A 15,403-nucleotide genomic window follows, 5' to 3' on the forward strand; every position below is an offset into this window, starting at 1 on the left:
AAGTTATCACTGTTTTGCACAACGGTTTCTTTGATGGTTGTTTACAGCTCGTTATTTTCAAAGCTTGCTATATAATGAGCAATTGGGTGTCTAAAGTAGTACCACCAGTCAACACTTGTAACACCTTGTAAAATTCTCAGTTCGCGAATCAATCAATAACACCTTGTGTTCATCGCAATTTCTTCGTCGTTTTTTCTTTACAGTCAACATGATTCAAATCGTCTTGTTATCGTATTCGTGTCGGGTTCGGATTTGAGTAAATCGTATCGAATTCGTGTTCGTGTCGAGCACTTTCTTAACAGGTCGTATTCAGATTTGGTCTTATTAGATCGTGTCAATATGAGCTCGACCCGATAACGATTTGACACGCACGATTTTCCAGCCCTACCACATACAGGTGATTCGAAGGCCTTTTTCGAAAAGGACCCAAACTATGTGTAAATTAGATTTTCTAGATTTTTTTTTTTTTTTTGAGGGATGATTTTCTAGATTTAAGAAGGGCTTGAATCGCAGTTTTACTTCCATTTCTATTTTATTACTATTTTTTTACTTGTAAACCATTAATAAATAGGTTAATTTGAAGAATTTGCATATGACCCATACACCGAAAAAGGTTTTTGAGAGAAGAAATCGGCATATTTGAAGGTACTTTTTAGTGAGATGGTGCATTTTGAATGAAGTCTCTCATAATGGAATCTATTCGTATGCGATGATTCCTGGCCAGAAAATCCATTATGATTCTCCAAATCGAATTAAAAGATAAAAGCACAGTTAGAAATAGGTCAAGTAATATTCAATATTCTGCTGCACCCATTTATAGATTGGCCACAAACTCTCAACTCTACCATAATTAATTCACTACTATTCATTTTGGTGCTCCCACTCCACGTCATATTATTCTCTTGCCCAAATATTTCCTCTCCACCCAATAAATGAATTTTTACAATTCTTTTTTTTAAAGCACAGACAATAAAACCACCACTAGAGTAAATGTTGTCACTATCGTATGTACTAACCAAGAATTACTTTCCATCTTTAATTCTTGGGCCTTATATCACCATCACTCCAACGTTTTACATAATTTTACAAATTTTAAATTAAATTAACTACATAAAACGTTGGAGCCATTTATACAAAATTAATACACCATATATATTAATCTTTCATTGTTGCCGCATCAAACAAAGGATGATTTGAAATTTTTTATTAACAAAAGATTCCGTTGTGCAGTAGTCGCTAATTTGTTTTTTTAGTAGATGCATCGTTAATTTTAGGGTTAATTACGCCAAAAACCATAAACTATACCCCAATTTCCAAATTTACCATGAACTTTGTGTTCGAACTACAGGAGCTTGATCCCTGGATTGGGTATGTAGGCAACCATGGAAAAGTGGTGCAGCTTGTACGGGTGTCCATGTTCGTGGGCGGTGCTCGTATTCGTCCTACATTTGAGGTTTATCAAATGAAGTACGAGGTGGAGAATTGTTGGTGGCAGACAAGGGGACAACCCTTTTCTCTTTTGCTTTTACTTTTTGCTTTTTCCTTTTGCTTTTTGTAGTGAAAGTCGTAAGGGGAGAGAGGGAGCGTAAGTGAATACTCACTTCTTGCTTCAGACATCAAGGTGAGAGCAGAGAGAGCTGTGAGAGAAAAACAGAGAGAATTGGGGTGTGATATACACGAGAGATTGTGAGGTATTTGAAGAGGGTTTTTCCAGCGTGGGTTTGAGAGTGTACGAGAGTGAGAGGTTGATCTCATCTTGGGTGTAATTCTCGATTCATTGTGTGACGAGTTCGCGGGTTGTGCGAATCGTCAGAGTTCTTCAATATTACGATTGGTGTTGCTCCCGTGGACGTAGGCATTTGCCGAACCACGTAAATCTCTTGTCTCATTTATCGTCTTGCATATTATCTTGATTACTTGTGGAGATATTCTTGTTTGCTAAGATTGGGGACGTTTCTCGGTTGTATGTGCGTTATAAATTGTTTCCGCTGCATTGGTATTATTGTATGGATTTGCATTTGATACCAACAATTGGTATCAGAGCTTGATATCAAATTCGGGTGGTTGAGCTCATATTTGAGGGGTATTGAGCTGGTCCTAGCAGAGGCGCATACCAGGTGTTCGACGAAATTCCTGAGAGAAACGAAAATCTGAAACAAGCTGAAAAATGACGTCTACGAGTGGTGCGGTCAAGATAAGAAAGTATGAGATAGCAAGGTTCAATGGGAAGAATGATTTTTCCTATTGGAGGATGCAAATGAAGAATTTGCTAATTTCACAAAAGCTACACAAAGCTTTGGCGGGAAAAGAAAAGAAGCACGAAGACATGTCGAATGAGGATTGGGAAGAGTTAGATCTTGAAGCACGAGCGTCGATCATTCTCTGCCTAGAGAGGGATGTTGCTTTCTTGGTGGACAATGAGGTAACCGCCGCGGGAGTATGGTTGAAGTTAGAGGCGAACTTCATGACGAAGACTCTAACGAATCGGATCTACTTGAAATCAAAATTGTACACTTGCAAGATGGAGGAAGGTACACCTATCCAGGAACATTTAAACAAGTTTGATAGATGCATATCGGACTTGAAGGATATTGATGTGAAGGTGGAAGATGAGGATCAAGCTCTCATGCTACTACTCTCATTGCCAAAATCGTATGAAAATCTTGTACAAACCTTGATGCTCATGGGCGACACTCTGACGATGGATGAAACTAGGACTTCACTCCTGGCGGATGATCTTCGAAAGATTGCAACTAGTGGCATGGCTACTAGTGGGAGCAAGGAGCAGGCACAGGGATTGTATACGAGGGGCAAGACAAGTGATCGAGAGAAAGGCAAGGGAGTAAAGGCTAGATCCAGTTCAAAACCTCTTGCAGAGAGACCATGTTTTAAGTGCGGGGAACTTGGGCATTTCAAAGCAAATTGCCCCAGCAAGAAGACAACTTGGAAGAAGAACAAGAACAAGTACAACAACAGCGGGAAGGTACAAGGGACACAAGAAGCTGGTTTTGCTTCGCAGGAAAGGGATATCGGTGAGTGTTTCAATTCCACGGGTAACGAGGAAATCTCCGGTAAGTGGATACTTGATTCGGGATGCTCTTATCATATGTCTCCGAATAGGAAGTGGTTTACTACCTATGAGGAAATAGATGGTGGAACTGTTTTGATGGGAAACAACCATTCCTGCAAAACAGTGGGGGTCGGTTCGATCAGAATCAGGATGCATGATGGGGTTATCAGAACCTTAAAGGATGTGAGACATATCCCGGAACTATGTAAGAACCTTATTTCCGCTGGTGCTTTGGACTCTGGTGGATGCAAAATTATCACTTGGAATGGAGTCATGGAGAGGTTGTTCGGGGTTCTTTAGTTGTGATGAAGGGTATCCGTCAAAGAAATTTGTATACGCTTTTGGGCACAACAGTGACGGGAAGTGCGGCAGTTGGAGCAGATGGAACTAGTAGAAATCCAGGGGACTACACCCGGTTATGGCACAGGAGACTCGGACACATGTCAGAGAAGGGTCTGCATCTACTTTGTCAAGAAGGTTTGCTGAAGAACTTGAAGAAGCCTTGCATGGAATTTTGCGAGCATTGCGTGTACGGGAAAACACACCGAGTTCAGTTCAGGGCCAGCAAACACAGGAGCAAAGGCATCTTAGATTATGTGCACACTGATGTCTGGGGGCCAGCTACAGTTACCACCAAGGGAGGCTCCAGGTACTATGTCACGTTTATTGATGATTATTCTAGATTTGCTTGGATTTATTTCTTGAAGCATAAGAATGAGGTGTTTGACACATTCAAGAAGTGGAAAGCAATGGTTGAAAACAGGACAGGAAAGAAATTGAAGACATTGAGATCTGATAACGGTACAGAGTATACAGATGGTGACTTCAAGAAGTTCTGTGACCAGGAGGGAATTGCTAGGCACTGGACTGTCAGGAATACACCGCAGCAGAATGGGGTCGCGGAGAGACTGAATCGCACGCTGCGAGAGCGAGCAATGTCCATGCGGTCTCATGCAGGGCTAGGCAGAGAATGGTGGGCAGAATCGATGTTTACAGCACTTCATGTCATAAATCGATCTCCACATTCGAGCTTAGGTGGAGATACTCCATACAGGCTATGGTCTGGGGAACATGCAGATTATGAGAGACTCGGAACTTTTGGATGCACAGCATACTATCACGTCAGCGAGGGAAAGCTTGAGGCGAGGGCCAAGAAGGCAATATTCTTGGGGTATGCAACTGGAGTGAAGGGATATCGCTTGTGGTGTTTGGAAAATTCAAAGTTCATAATCAGCAGGGATGTTATCTTTGATGAGTATTCCATGGCAGCTAAGTTTAAAGCTACAATGCCCGGTGAAGATGAAAATGAGACGGTCAAGTCTCAGGTGATCGAGATAGAACCTAAGGATCAACCAGGTTCTAGTCGTGTTCAAGAAGTAGGTCATGGAGACACTCGAGAACAGAGTGATGAGGAGTCTGAGCTCGAGGCTCTTGATCAAGAGAATGTAGATGTTTTACACCAACAGCGGCTCGCGGATGATTTGGCTTCCACTAGGCCAAAGCGAGCATACAAGAGAGTTCAAAAGCTGGGGTCAGATCAGCCTTTGAAGCATTATGGGCAGGCAAACTTGGTCAGGTGCGCACTACCAGAGGATGATGCGGTACCAACATCATACCAGGAAGCTATTCAGGATAAGAATAGCGCAAGCTGGTTGGCTGCGAATGAAGAAGAGATGGAGTCTTTTCGGAAGAATCAAGTTTTGGAAGGGGTTCTACCTTTGCCCAAAGGAAAGAAGGCTATTGGTTGTAAGTGGATCTACAAGAAGAAAGAGGATAATTCTGAGCTCGGTGGGATCAGGTACAAGGCGAGGTTAGTAGCAAAGGGATATGCACAGAAGGAGGGAGTGGACTACAATGAGATTTTCTCTCCAGTAGTGAAGCACACTTCTATTCGGGTGTTGTTGAGTGTTGTGGCTCACAGTGATCTTGAGCTGGAACAACTCGATGTCAAAACCGCTTTCCTGCACGGAGACTTGGAGGAGGAGATTTATATGCGTCAACCTGAGGGCTACAAGGTTGAGGGTAAAGAGGATCATGTTTATCGCTTGAGGAAATCCATGTATGGATTGAAGCAATCTCCTCGACAGTGGTACAAGCGGTTTGATTCTTTCATGCTGAAGCATGGTTATTCCAGAAGTGATTATGACTGTTGTGTCTATATTCGGAGACTTCCTGGAGGTGAGTATATCTATCTTTTGTTGTATGTGGATGACATGCTTATTGCCTCGAAGAGCAAGGTGGAGATAGATAGACTGAAATCTCAACTTGGTAAAGAGTTTGAGATGAAGGATTTGGGCACTGCTAAGAAAATACTAGGTATGGAGATTAGAAGAGAGAGGACAAACTGTGTTTTGTTCCTGGGCCAGAAAAGCTACATTGAGCGGGTTGTGCAGAGATTTGGGATGCAAGATGCAAAATCGGTGGCAACTCCATTAGCTCCTCATTTCAGGCTCTCTAGAAAGCAATCTCCCACTTCACCTGAAGAGGAAAAATTGATGGAGAAAGTGCCTTACACTAGTGTAGTTGACAGTTTGATGTATGCTATGGTGTGTACACGTCCGGACATTTCACAAGCAGTTAGTGTTGTGAGCAGGTTTATGGCTAATCCTGGAAAGACACACTGGGAAGCTGTGAAGTGGATCCTTAGGTACTTGAAGGGTACCAGCGACACAGGATTGTGTTTTAGTGGAAATACATGTCAGGTTAATGGGTTTGTGGACTCGGATTATGCGGGTGATCTAGACAGACGACGATCTACTACGGGATATGTGTTCTGTGTACACGGTGCCCCCGTTAGTTGGAGATCGATGTTGCAGGCTACAGTGGCTCTTTCCACTACCGAGGCTGAGTACATGGCTTTGGCAGAGGGGGTTAAGGAAGCTTTGTGGCTGTGGAGTCTTCTGGGTGATTTTGGGATTAAGCAGGATCGCGTGGACCTGTGGTGTGATAGCCAGAGTGCTATACATTTGGCAAAGAATCAGGTTCATCATGCTCGTACCAAGCATATTGATATCAGGTATCATTTTGTGCGGGATGTCATAGAGGAAGGTGATATTTCTCTTATGAAAGTGCACACAGATGAAAACCCAGCAGACATGTTAACCAAGGTGGTGACTGGTGGCAAGTTTCAACACTGTTTGGACTTGCTACATATCAACCCGTGTTGATAATCAAACGGGGCAGCCTTTCGGGGCGGTGTTGGGGTGAGGTGGAGCTTATCCTTTTGTGTTCGAACTACAGGAGCTTGATCCCTGGATTGGGTATGTAGGCAACCATGGAAAAGTGGTGCAGCTTGTACGGGTGTCCATGTTCGTGGGCGGTGCTCGTATTCGTCCTACATTTGAGGTTTATCAAATGAAGTACGAGGTGGAGAATTGTTGGTGGCAGACAAGGGGACAACCCTTTTCTCTTTTGCTTTTACTTTTTGCTTTTTCCTTTTGCTTTTTGTAGTGAAAGTCGTAAGGGGAGAGAGGGAGCGTAAGTGAATACTCACTTCTTGCTTCAGACATCAAGGTGAGAGCAGAGAGAGCTGTGAGAGAAAAACAGAGAGAATTGGGGTGTGATATACACGAGAGATTGTGAGGTATTTGAAGAGGGTTTTTCCAGCGTGGGTTTGAGAGTGTACGAGAGTGAGAGGTTGATCTCATCTTGGGTGTAATTCTCGATTCATTGTGTGACGAGTTCGCGGGTTGTGCGAATCGTCGGAGTTCTTCAATATTACGATTGGTGTTGCTCCCGTGGACGTAGGCATTTGCCGAACCACGTAAATCTCTTATCTCATTTATCGTCTTGCATATTATCTTGATTACTTGTGGAGATATTCTTGTTTGCTAAGATTGGGGACGTTTCTCGGTTGTATGTGCGTTATAAATTGTTTCCGCTGCATTGGTATTATTGTATGGATTTGCATTTGATACCAACAGAGTCCTTTTAAAATTTCTTTATTTAATACTATTAATTTATCTAAAAAGAAAAAAAGAGGACCAACTAATGTATGCGTGTGTTGACAAGCGATAAGGAGTTAATGTCTAAAGCTAAAGGTCTTTGGGATCGAGTATCTGTGACGCGGCCTTTAATTTTTTTTATTTAATACTATTAATTTATCAAAAAAAGGGACCAACTAATCAATTTATATAGGTGAATTGTTGAGTGTATTGGAAGTGGTGAAAAAAAATATTATAATTAGTATTGAAAGTAGTGAAAAAGTAGTATATTCACTATGTTCCATTACAAATGTCTCACTTTCTATAATGAGATGTTTCATTCATTTTTTAGCAATATATCTCTTTATGCCTAATATTTAAATAATGAGATATTTGTAATGAGACAGAGGAAGTAATTAATATTGAAAATGTGAAATATAAGAATAAATAAGGTATTATTAATATACAAATATAGTGTCTCAAAATGGCTATAAAAAAATAGAAAATTATTTGGAGAGGAAGAGACTATACTATACGAACATGGTGATATCAGTATGTGGAAGTTGTGTTGGTTTTAACTTTTAATTCTCTACTGCCAGTCTGCCACCTTTTACCATTTTCTACGGCCAAGAATTTCAACTGCTGCATTTTTTGTTTTTTTTCGTTGGAGGCTTGAAATTCACAATTTTAGCTTTATTTTATTATTTTTAATTGTGAAATGAGAAATTACTAAAATGCTTTTTTTTCATTTTTTTTTAATTCAATAGGGCCCAGTACCCCCACTGTCCCCTTAGTTCTGCCATTGTCCGTGACCTTTGCCACCACGTTCCAACCACCCCCAGTCACCCTGCCCTGTTCACTAAGGTTGTCGCCTGCCGACCACAACGCCACCAAATGCCACCTGCTCATAGGTTACACTATTTTTTAAGAGGGCGTTTACTTTGAAGGATTAATCAAGATAAAAATACTAAGGTTTTTGTTTATTTTTGTGGATTGAAACTTTGGGATATTATAAGGCCCTTATTTCTATCATTTAAACTAGTTTTGCTTTATTCATATCACACATTCAAAGGGTGGAATTAGAAAACTCCTACTCTTAGGGATAAAAAATATTTAATCATGAATTTTATCAATCATGCAAAGTAAACGTTTCATAAATTTATACTAATTAGGTTAAGACTACTCTTTTGTGTAGTGTCTTTAGCTTATTTAATTCAACGATAAGGTCTCATTTTGTAGTCAAATCATTTGTTCGTTGGGGTGGGATTAGTACATTTGAGAAAAGAAAAAGAAAATCAGAGCCAACACATTTAAGTGGGAAAGGTTCAATTTATATTGTTCTTGGTTCAATTCAGTTAAATATAAACAAAAGGTTCAAAAAAAGAAAAATTAGATTTTGATCGAATTGGTATTTTAATACTCAATATCCTCAGAGATGGGCAGGGGCCGCAGGGCAAGGCTGTAAACGAACCAAGTCGTTCGTAAACTATTCACGACTCGATTAAGAAAAAATTCATTTAAAATTTGTTCGTCTCCTAAATGAGCCGAACTCGATAAAATTATCAAACCGAACTCGAGCTTGCATATGTTCGGCTCGAAACATAACAACCCTATTCGCGAGCTTATTTGCGAATATGCTCGCAAATTGGTTCTTGAATAAGCTCGCTATCGAATATGTTTGTGAATATGACAAATTATCTATGAGATAAAATTAAATTATAAGTTATAACTCATAAACAGATTTAGAAAATAAATATACAAAGTAATATATATATATATATATATATATATATATAGGGTGTGGTTCTAGAGAGAACTACATTATTTGTGAGAACGGGAGAACCATCAATTCTAATGCATTCACGGTAAAAATTAATGCATTCGCTGTTAAAACTAATGCACTAAAATTTTTTTAAAAAAAATGCTCCCTTCAGGATTTGAACCCAGGTTCTATATTCATCCAACAAGATGATGCATCCACCGTAGATCTTGATGATCGAATGGCTGAAAATGGTTCTCCGTTCTTTTTTTATTTATGGTTATTTCTTGAACCTCTCCCTATATATATATATATATATATATATATATATATATATATATATATATATATATATATATATTATTTTTATCAGGAAAAGAATTTTATTAAAACACTCCATAAGGCACCAGAGGTACCATATGGTCGAAACAAAGAGAACAAACAAGGAAACAAAACTCCAACAACATCATCTACAAAATTCCAGCCTCCAGACCAGACTCGACTTGAAAGCTCGAATCTGCATCTGTGAGGTAGAATGGGAGTAAAAAGAGCATCTTGATGAGGAGCAGCTACACGAGCACGAGCTCAATGTGTGGAGACATAATTCGAGAAATTAAATCGTTGGAGCTCCACAAGGTGAACTCCATCTCATTGTTCAAAATTCCAAAACTTTTGTTCCAACTCCACAGTCTAGCTTTTAACTCCATAACCAAGCTCTTGCTCTCCCACTCCTTACCTTCGAATCTTTTCTCGTTCCGTTTTTTCTATAACAGCCAACAACACCCAACCCAAATCGACTTGAGAAGCTTCCCAATCTTCTTCTCCTTGCTACAGTGGCTGAAACTCTCCCAATGCTCAACCGGCGATGATGGTCGGGCTGTCTGAATTATAGTATAACCCTAAATTAAAATTGAAAAAGCATAAAAGCTAACAATTTATCATTATAATTCATAAAATTGGTATTTGTAGGATGAGATTCGCAAGGAGCTTCGAGATCAAGTGTCATATGTTTCATGATCCTCGTATTAAGTTTATTTCATAATACTCGTGTGCTGTGTTATGGGAATTTGTTTTGTGAAAATGGGCTTGAGTATATAAATGATAAATTGTAGTTTGTGGATTGAAACTTGTAGATTCAATTGAGCCAGATCTCGAGCATGAGCTTGAGCTCAAACAATATATATATATATATATATATATATATATATATATATATATATATATATATATATAGGAAGAGGTTCTAATAAAAACCTCTGTTAAAATGAGAACTAGGAACCTAATCTTCACCTTTTAAATATTAGATCTAATGGTTAGAATTTAGTCAACAAAAGAAACTGTGCATCTATTATATTTTACTGTGCACTTAAAAAATATGCAATTTATGCAATTGAAACCAACAATGCAAAATACTCAAGCAAATCGAAATTGTGATCTATGCAATTGAAACTGTGCATCTATGCAATCGAAATTGTGCATCTGTAGTTTAATCTCAACCATCTATTTTATTTAAATCAATGCCTTTAAATTGGTTCCTAGTTTTCATCTTAAGAGGGGTTTTTATATTAACCCTACCCTATATATATATATATATATATATATATATATATATATATATATTTTTTGCGAGTTGAGGTAGAATTCGAGCTTGAGTAACAATTGAAAAAAAAACATTGTCGAGCCAAATACGAATCGAGCTCGATTTAAAGATCGAATTCGAACTCCAGCCGAGCTCAAGCTTAATATTGACCTCTCGAACCGAGCTTGAGCTCAATTTAAAGATCGAATTCGAACTCCAGCCGAGCTCGAGCCTAGTAAAAATTTAGAGAGCCGAGCCCAAACCTAAAGGTATTCGATCGGCTTAGTTTGAATACAACCGTAGCCCTAGGTGTGGGTGCGGTGTCAGAATCTATCATGAAATATGCGAAACCATGATAAGAAAACTGGGGAAAAACAAGACAAAGTGAGAAGTACATGATTGGATTATCTTAGATTCAACAGTCTTGCTTCTTATCAAGATTAGGTTTCAGGCAAGTCAATGCCCAAATTCCATGATGCTGAAACTATTCATGCATGTGCATATAAATTATGACAATTAATTTCAGCAGCTGCTTTCGACGACGTGTCTCCATACATCAATGTCTAGCACAATTACAAGGTTGACATAACCACATTTTACATCACTCTCAAAAATCATTCAAACAAGATCAACCTCAACATGATTTTCTCAACGCATAAATTATTGTTTACAAAGAAGAAGAAGAAGAAATGTTTACATGATTGAGAAAAAAACGAGATGCATCAGCGCTTCCTTGGCGGTGGGAAGCTTTTCCCCAGTTTCGCGTTCAATTTTACTCTTTAGCTCCCTTAGTATTTTTATTTGACCAAGCTTTTCTGGAGATAGTTTATCCCAGTATATTCCTAGGAATGCACAATTTCTCCCAATCTTAACTAAGCAGATCATGAAAATTAGAGAAACATTAAGAGAGGGAAATCCGGAACTGACCTTGAGGTTTTGGAATTGAGGTGTTGGTGAAGATAATTTGGGTTGGAGTGCAAATGATGTCGACAGGTACATCATGAACCAGCAATTTGTCCATGGGAATCTCATCCACCAATTGTTCATCATGCACTATATATATGTACATGATGAGATGCATTTATTTCATCAAGAGTATATATTTTCAATGTCCTATAGCATCAACACGACCAACTTAAGGATCATTGAGACATTCACATTGGAAGCATGTATCTATTATAACAAGGAAGATGCCGAATATCAATATCTGGTAATAATTCGAAAAGGTATGCCGTATGTGTGTTATGTAGAGAAGATGTAGAAGCGCTTGCCATGATCAAGTGAAGCTTATATTGATTGATCAATTGTTGTGCATTTGCATCACTCGGCGTCAAGACAGTTACAGTTACTGACTTGAAAATATTTCAGGAGAAAAAACATACAAATTTGAGAGGAAAAGCTACAGATTGTACCAGATGTGACAATTGGTGTCGAGTCATCAATGGAACCCATGTAACGTAGCATACCATATTCAAGTTCAGCAAATCCCTGCACCATAAATAATTATTATAACTCCAACTGAAGCCTAATGTTTACAAACAAGACAAAAAGATTGTGATTTGTGATAGTAGGAGGGAAATGAAGGAAAACGTCCCAAGAAATGTGTAACCACTTACGTCACCTAAAAATTATCTTCTCCACTGCTCTACAATTGTAACGAGAAAAAACTCTTATACTATAATACCCTAGTAACTAAAATCATAGATAAGATCGGGCCAAAACTATACTTGATTTGACAGAGTAGCAACCCAAGTAAAACAACATTTAATAAACCTCCGAGACTGAAAGATTACGACAAAACTCTGAAAAAACTGAAAGCATCTCTAAATCCTATTTATGAAATTTCTGATATGCTCATCACTGACCTCGCATTTAATAGGAGAAGATTGATGCAAGACGCTACAAAAGCTTTGACATAATCCAAATCAGACCAAAAGGAAACCGACGTCCTAGCTTAATTGAACAAGAATAGTGGACCCAAAAAACATAGTAGCATATTATACCTCACCCTTGCCAAGTCTTGCCCCTGTCTTTGGGTCGACAGCAACAGAACCAACAACAATTAAGTCCACTTTTATCTTTTCCTCCAGTCCTATAGGCTTGCCATACTTGGCAACTCCGACAGATGTGCATGCCTCCTTAATAGTCTCAGGAATTAACATTGAGTATTCCAGTATAGAGAAGAATCCGGTCCTCAGACGTGGCTGTGGAGTCAAAAGCTTTTTCCCACCTGCCAGTGGACACAAGTATCAAAATGCTAAGCCCAAACCCTCCATACTAGATTAATATTTCAGGCATACTGCAGCTCTGATTATAGCCTGCCTACTGTTAACAAAATGTAACCTAAGAGATTAATCCTAAATGTAGAATATCTTCATAGTTTGATATTCAAAAGAGCTTCAAGAACATAACAATACATAAAATCATTATGCCTAGGATATTTCAAATGTACACAATTAACTAAAATTCGCAACCATAGAAACTAAAACTTTTAGATAGTGAAACTGGAACAGTTGATGCAGCATGGCAAATAACATAGGAAGCTATAAAGTGCAGTTACGAGGAAAAAACAGAGATTGAGACACTAGAGAGCTAGGTGATAATCATATGCTCCAATTCTTCAATGCAACCACATCAAAGATAATCATATGCTCCAATTCTTCAATGCAACCACATCATAGCTGAGCTTATAAGCTTCTTAAAACAACTTATAAGATGTTTAGAAGCTTATAGTCTCTTAAAAAGTACTTAGTTGGCAAAATAGTTCCTAAGTAGTTTATTAGATCTAAAAATAAGCTCCAAAAAATAAAAGAACATTAACCCCATTTTAGTTTTTCATGATCTTACATACAATAATCAATTCTCCAAAATGACCCTACTAGGATTTGTTAGAGCAGCCACAGTGCAGCTTGCGGTGCGAGCACGAGCCGCAGAGACTGATGCCAGAGGGGCTCGAGATGCGGCACGAAGTTGCACACTCGGTGCGCGAGGAGAGAGGTTATGGCGCGTGCGCTCCACTACCCAGTCAAAATTAAAGAAAAAAAACAAAAAAATTAAAATCTGAAGATTTGAGGCAGCAGGCTCTTTTGAGCAATTGAATTTATTTTTTTGTTAAAATTGAAAAAGCCGTTTGGCTCTCAACGGTAAATTGATTTTTTTTTTTCTTATTCCTAATTTTCTTCTATAAATACCCCATTCTCCCTCATTTGTTTTACACCACTCTCAAATTCATCTTCTCCTTCTACTTCATCTTACATTCAAGCTTTTCCTCTCTTCTTTGTTTTAAAAAAATGGAGCGTGAATTTGAAAATTGGTGGAACAACCCGCCATGCCAAAGTCGACCAAGCAATGCGGCTACACTCCGGGGAAAACGAAGCTCATATACACCCTGTGGGCCGAGGCAACGCTGAATGCCACCAAGGGAGCCGATCAAAAGGCTCTCGTCTATTAGGGGAAATTACAAGAAAATACAACTACCAACGGTCTCCCAACACAATTCCACGCTACATGAAGCAAATCAAGTCGCATTCGAATGAGTTAAAAAGAACGTAAAGGTATGTGGGCAATATACGCAAAAAGGCCGTTCAAATTGGGGGAGCGGCATGAGTGATGACCAAATCACTATGGCGGCGCAACAAATATATCAATCCGAGCACGAGTCCTTTTTAAAATATTACGACGCTTGGCGTGTTCTACGCGAGTCTCAAAGATTCGCATCCATGGGGAACGACGTCCACTCCTCCAAAGTTATTAGCCAAACATCATATTCTATATATACGAAACAAAACGCAGAAATAAATGCAAAGGGCTTTACGCATAAGCAGCAGCTGCTATACTACCATTAAGTGTGAGGAATCTGACTTGTTTTTGGGGCGTATCCGGATTAACTTTCACGCATTTCGCCTCCTTAAACACCTGCAACTCACTCAACTGCCACAGTCGAGAAGAAATACATCAAAAATTATAACTTTCTTTTTCTTTTCTTTTTTGCGGGGGGGAGGAAAATGAAAAATTAGAATTCAAATTGAAGCGAATACTTTTTGAGCAGCAATGTGGGCGCCGACGAAATTGGGAATGCGGTGGTGAACGGGGCGGGGGAACTGAGCTATATTCCGGGCCTCCATAAAGTCCCAAACCCGCTTCCTGATGACCCATTTCCACGCCTTCGGGTCGTCGCCTTCGACAGCGGATTTCTCGGCCATGGACTCCCGGGCGGCGGCGTCCAAGCTCAGCCGCTTCGCCTCGTACGCCGCCTCGTCGAAAGTGGCGTCGCTGCGGCGGGAGGCCGTCGTTCTCGAAAACAGTGGGGAAATAGGGGTTATTGTCCGGGAAATTGAAGGGAGGTTAAGGGGTGGTCTGGAACTGGAAGCAGGAGTCCATTTGATTGACAGCGGAGATGCGTGAGAGAGCTTGAGCAATTGCACATCCATACAAAAATGGCGGTTGGGACTCGCGAAGCCATGTTGGATGATGTCGCGGTTTCTCATCTCAAGAATCGCGTTTGGCTGATTTCTTTTTTTGCTTTTGGTTTCTTCAGGTCGTGTTTGGCTGATTTCTAACCAAACGTTTTTGGATAAACTAGCAAGTGACCCGTCAAAATTCGACGGAGTCTATTAAAATATTTTTAATATATTTTCTATTAAAATATAAATTTATAAAATTATTAATATATTTTTTATTTCATGAATTTTTTTTATTAAAATAAAAAATTTAATGAAATTATTTTTTAAAATAAAAAATTATAATATTTATTTAAAATTGACCGACCTAATTTAAATATTTTATAAAATTTATATGTAAGCAGAGTTTTGATCCAAAAAATATTAAAAGAGAAATTGAAACAATTATTTGAAACATAATATGTCTATAGTTGGAACCAGTAATTAAAAAAAATAAGAAAAGAATAAATTAGATAATAGTACTAATGAGTCAGGGGTGTCTAAACGGGGTCGGGTCGGGTACCCTACCCGACCCCGATTTTTGTGCAATCCTCCTACCCAATACCCAACCCGACATTGTCGTCGGGTACCCTAATACCCGACGCGGGTATTAGGGTACCTGCATACCCGCCT

General features: G+C 39.2%; 1 protein-coding gene across 1 annotated transcript; it reads right to left on the bottom strand.

Moving 5' to 3' along the window:
• Positions 1 to 10,807: 10,807 nt before the first annotated feature.
• LOC131011639 (5-formyltetrahydrofolate cyclo-ligase-like protein COG0212) lies at positions 10,808 to 14,897 on the bottom strand. Its single transcript, XM_057939410.1, has 6 exons — positions 14,369 to 14,897; positions 14,171 to 14,261; positions 12,335 to 12,561; positions 11,744 to 11,819; positions 11,259 to 11,384; positions 10,808 to 11,173 (listed from the first exon to the last, which is right to left on the bottom strand). Exons 1-6 carry the CDS (start codon positions 14,816 to 14,818, stop codon positions 11,025 to 11,027), a joined length of 1,119 nt encoding a protein of 372 aa, XP_057795393.1. The 5' UTR covers positions 14,819 to 14,897; the 3' UTR covers positions 10,808 to 11,024.
• Between the last annotated feature and the right edge of the window lie 506 nt (positions 14,898 to 15,403).

Source organism: Salvia miltiorrhiza, chromosome 2 (assembly GCF_028751815.1).
Source record: "Salvia miltiorrhiza cultivar Shanhuang (shh) chromosome 2, IMPLAD_Smil_shh, whole genome shotgun sequence".
NCBI lineage: Eukaryota > Viridiplantae > Streptophyta > Magnoliopsida > Lamiales > Lamiaceae > Salvia > Salvia miltiorrhiza.

Coding starts and splice junctions, on each gene's coding strand:
- LOC131011639 (XM_057939410.1), bottom strand. CDS start 14,818: ATGAGAAACCGCGACATCATCCAACATGGCTTCGCGAGTCCCAACCGC. Junction 14,262..14,368: donor CCCACATTGCTGCTCAAAAA/GTATTCGCTTCA, acceptor CGACTGTGGCAG/TTGAGTGAGTTGCAGGTGTT. Junction 12,562..14,170: donor CAGATTCCTCACACTTAATG/GTAGTATAGCAG, acceptor GTCCACTGGCAG/GTGGGAAAAAGCTTTTGACT.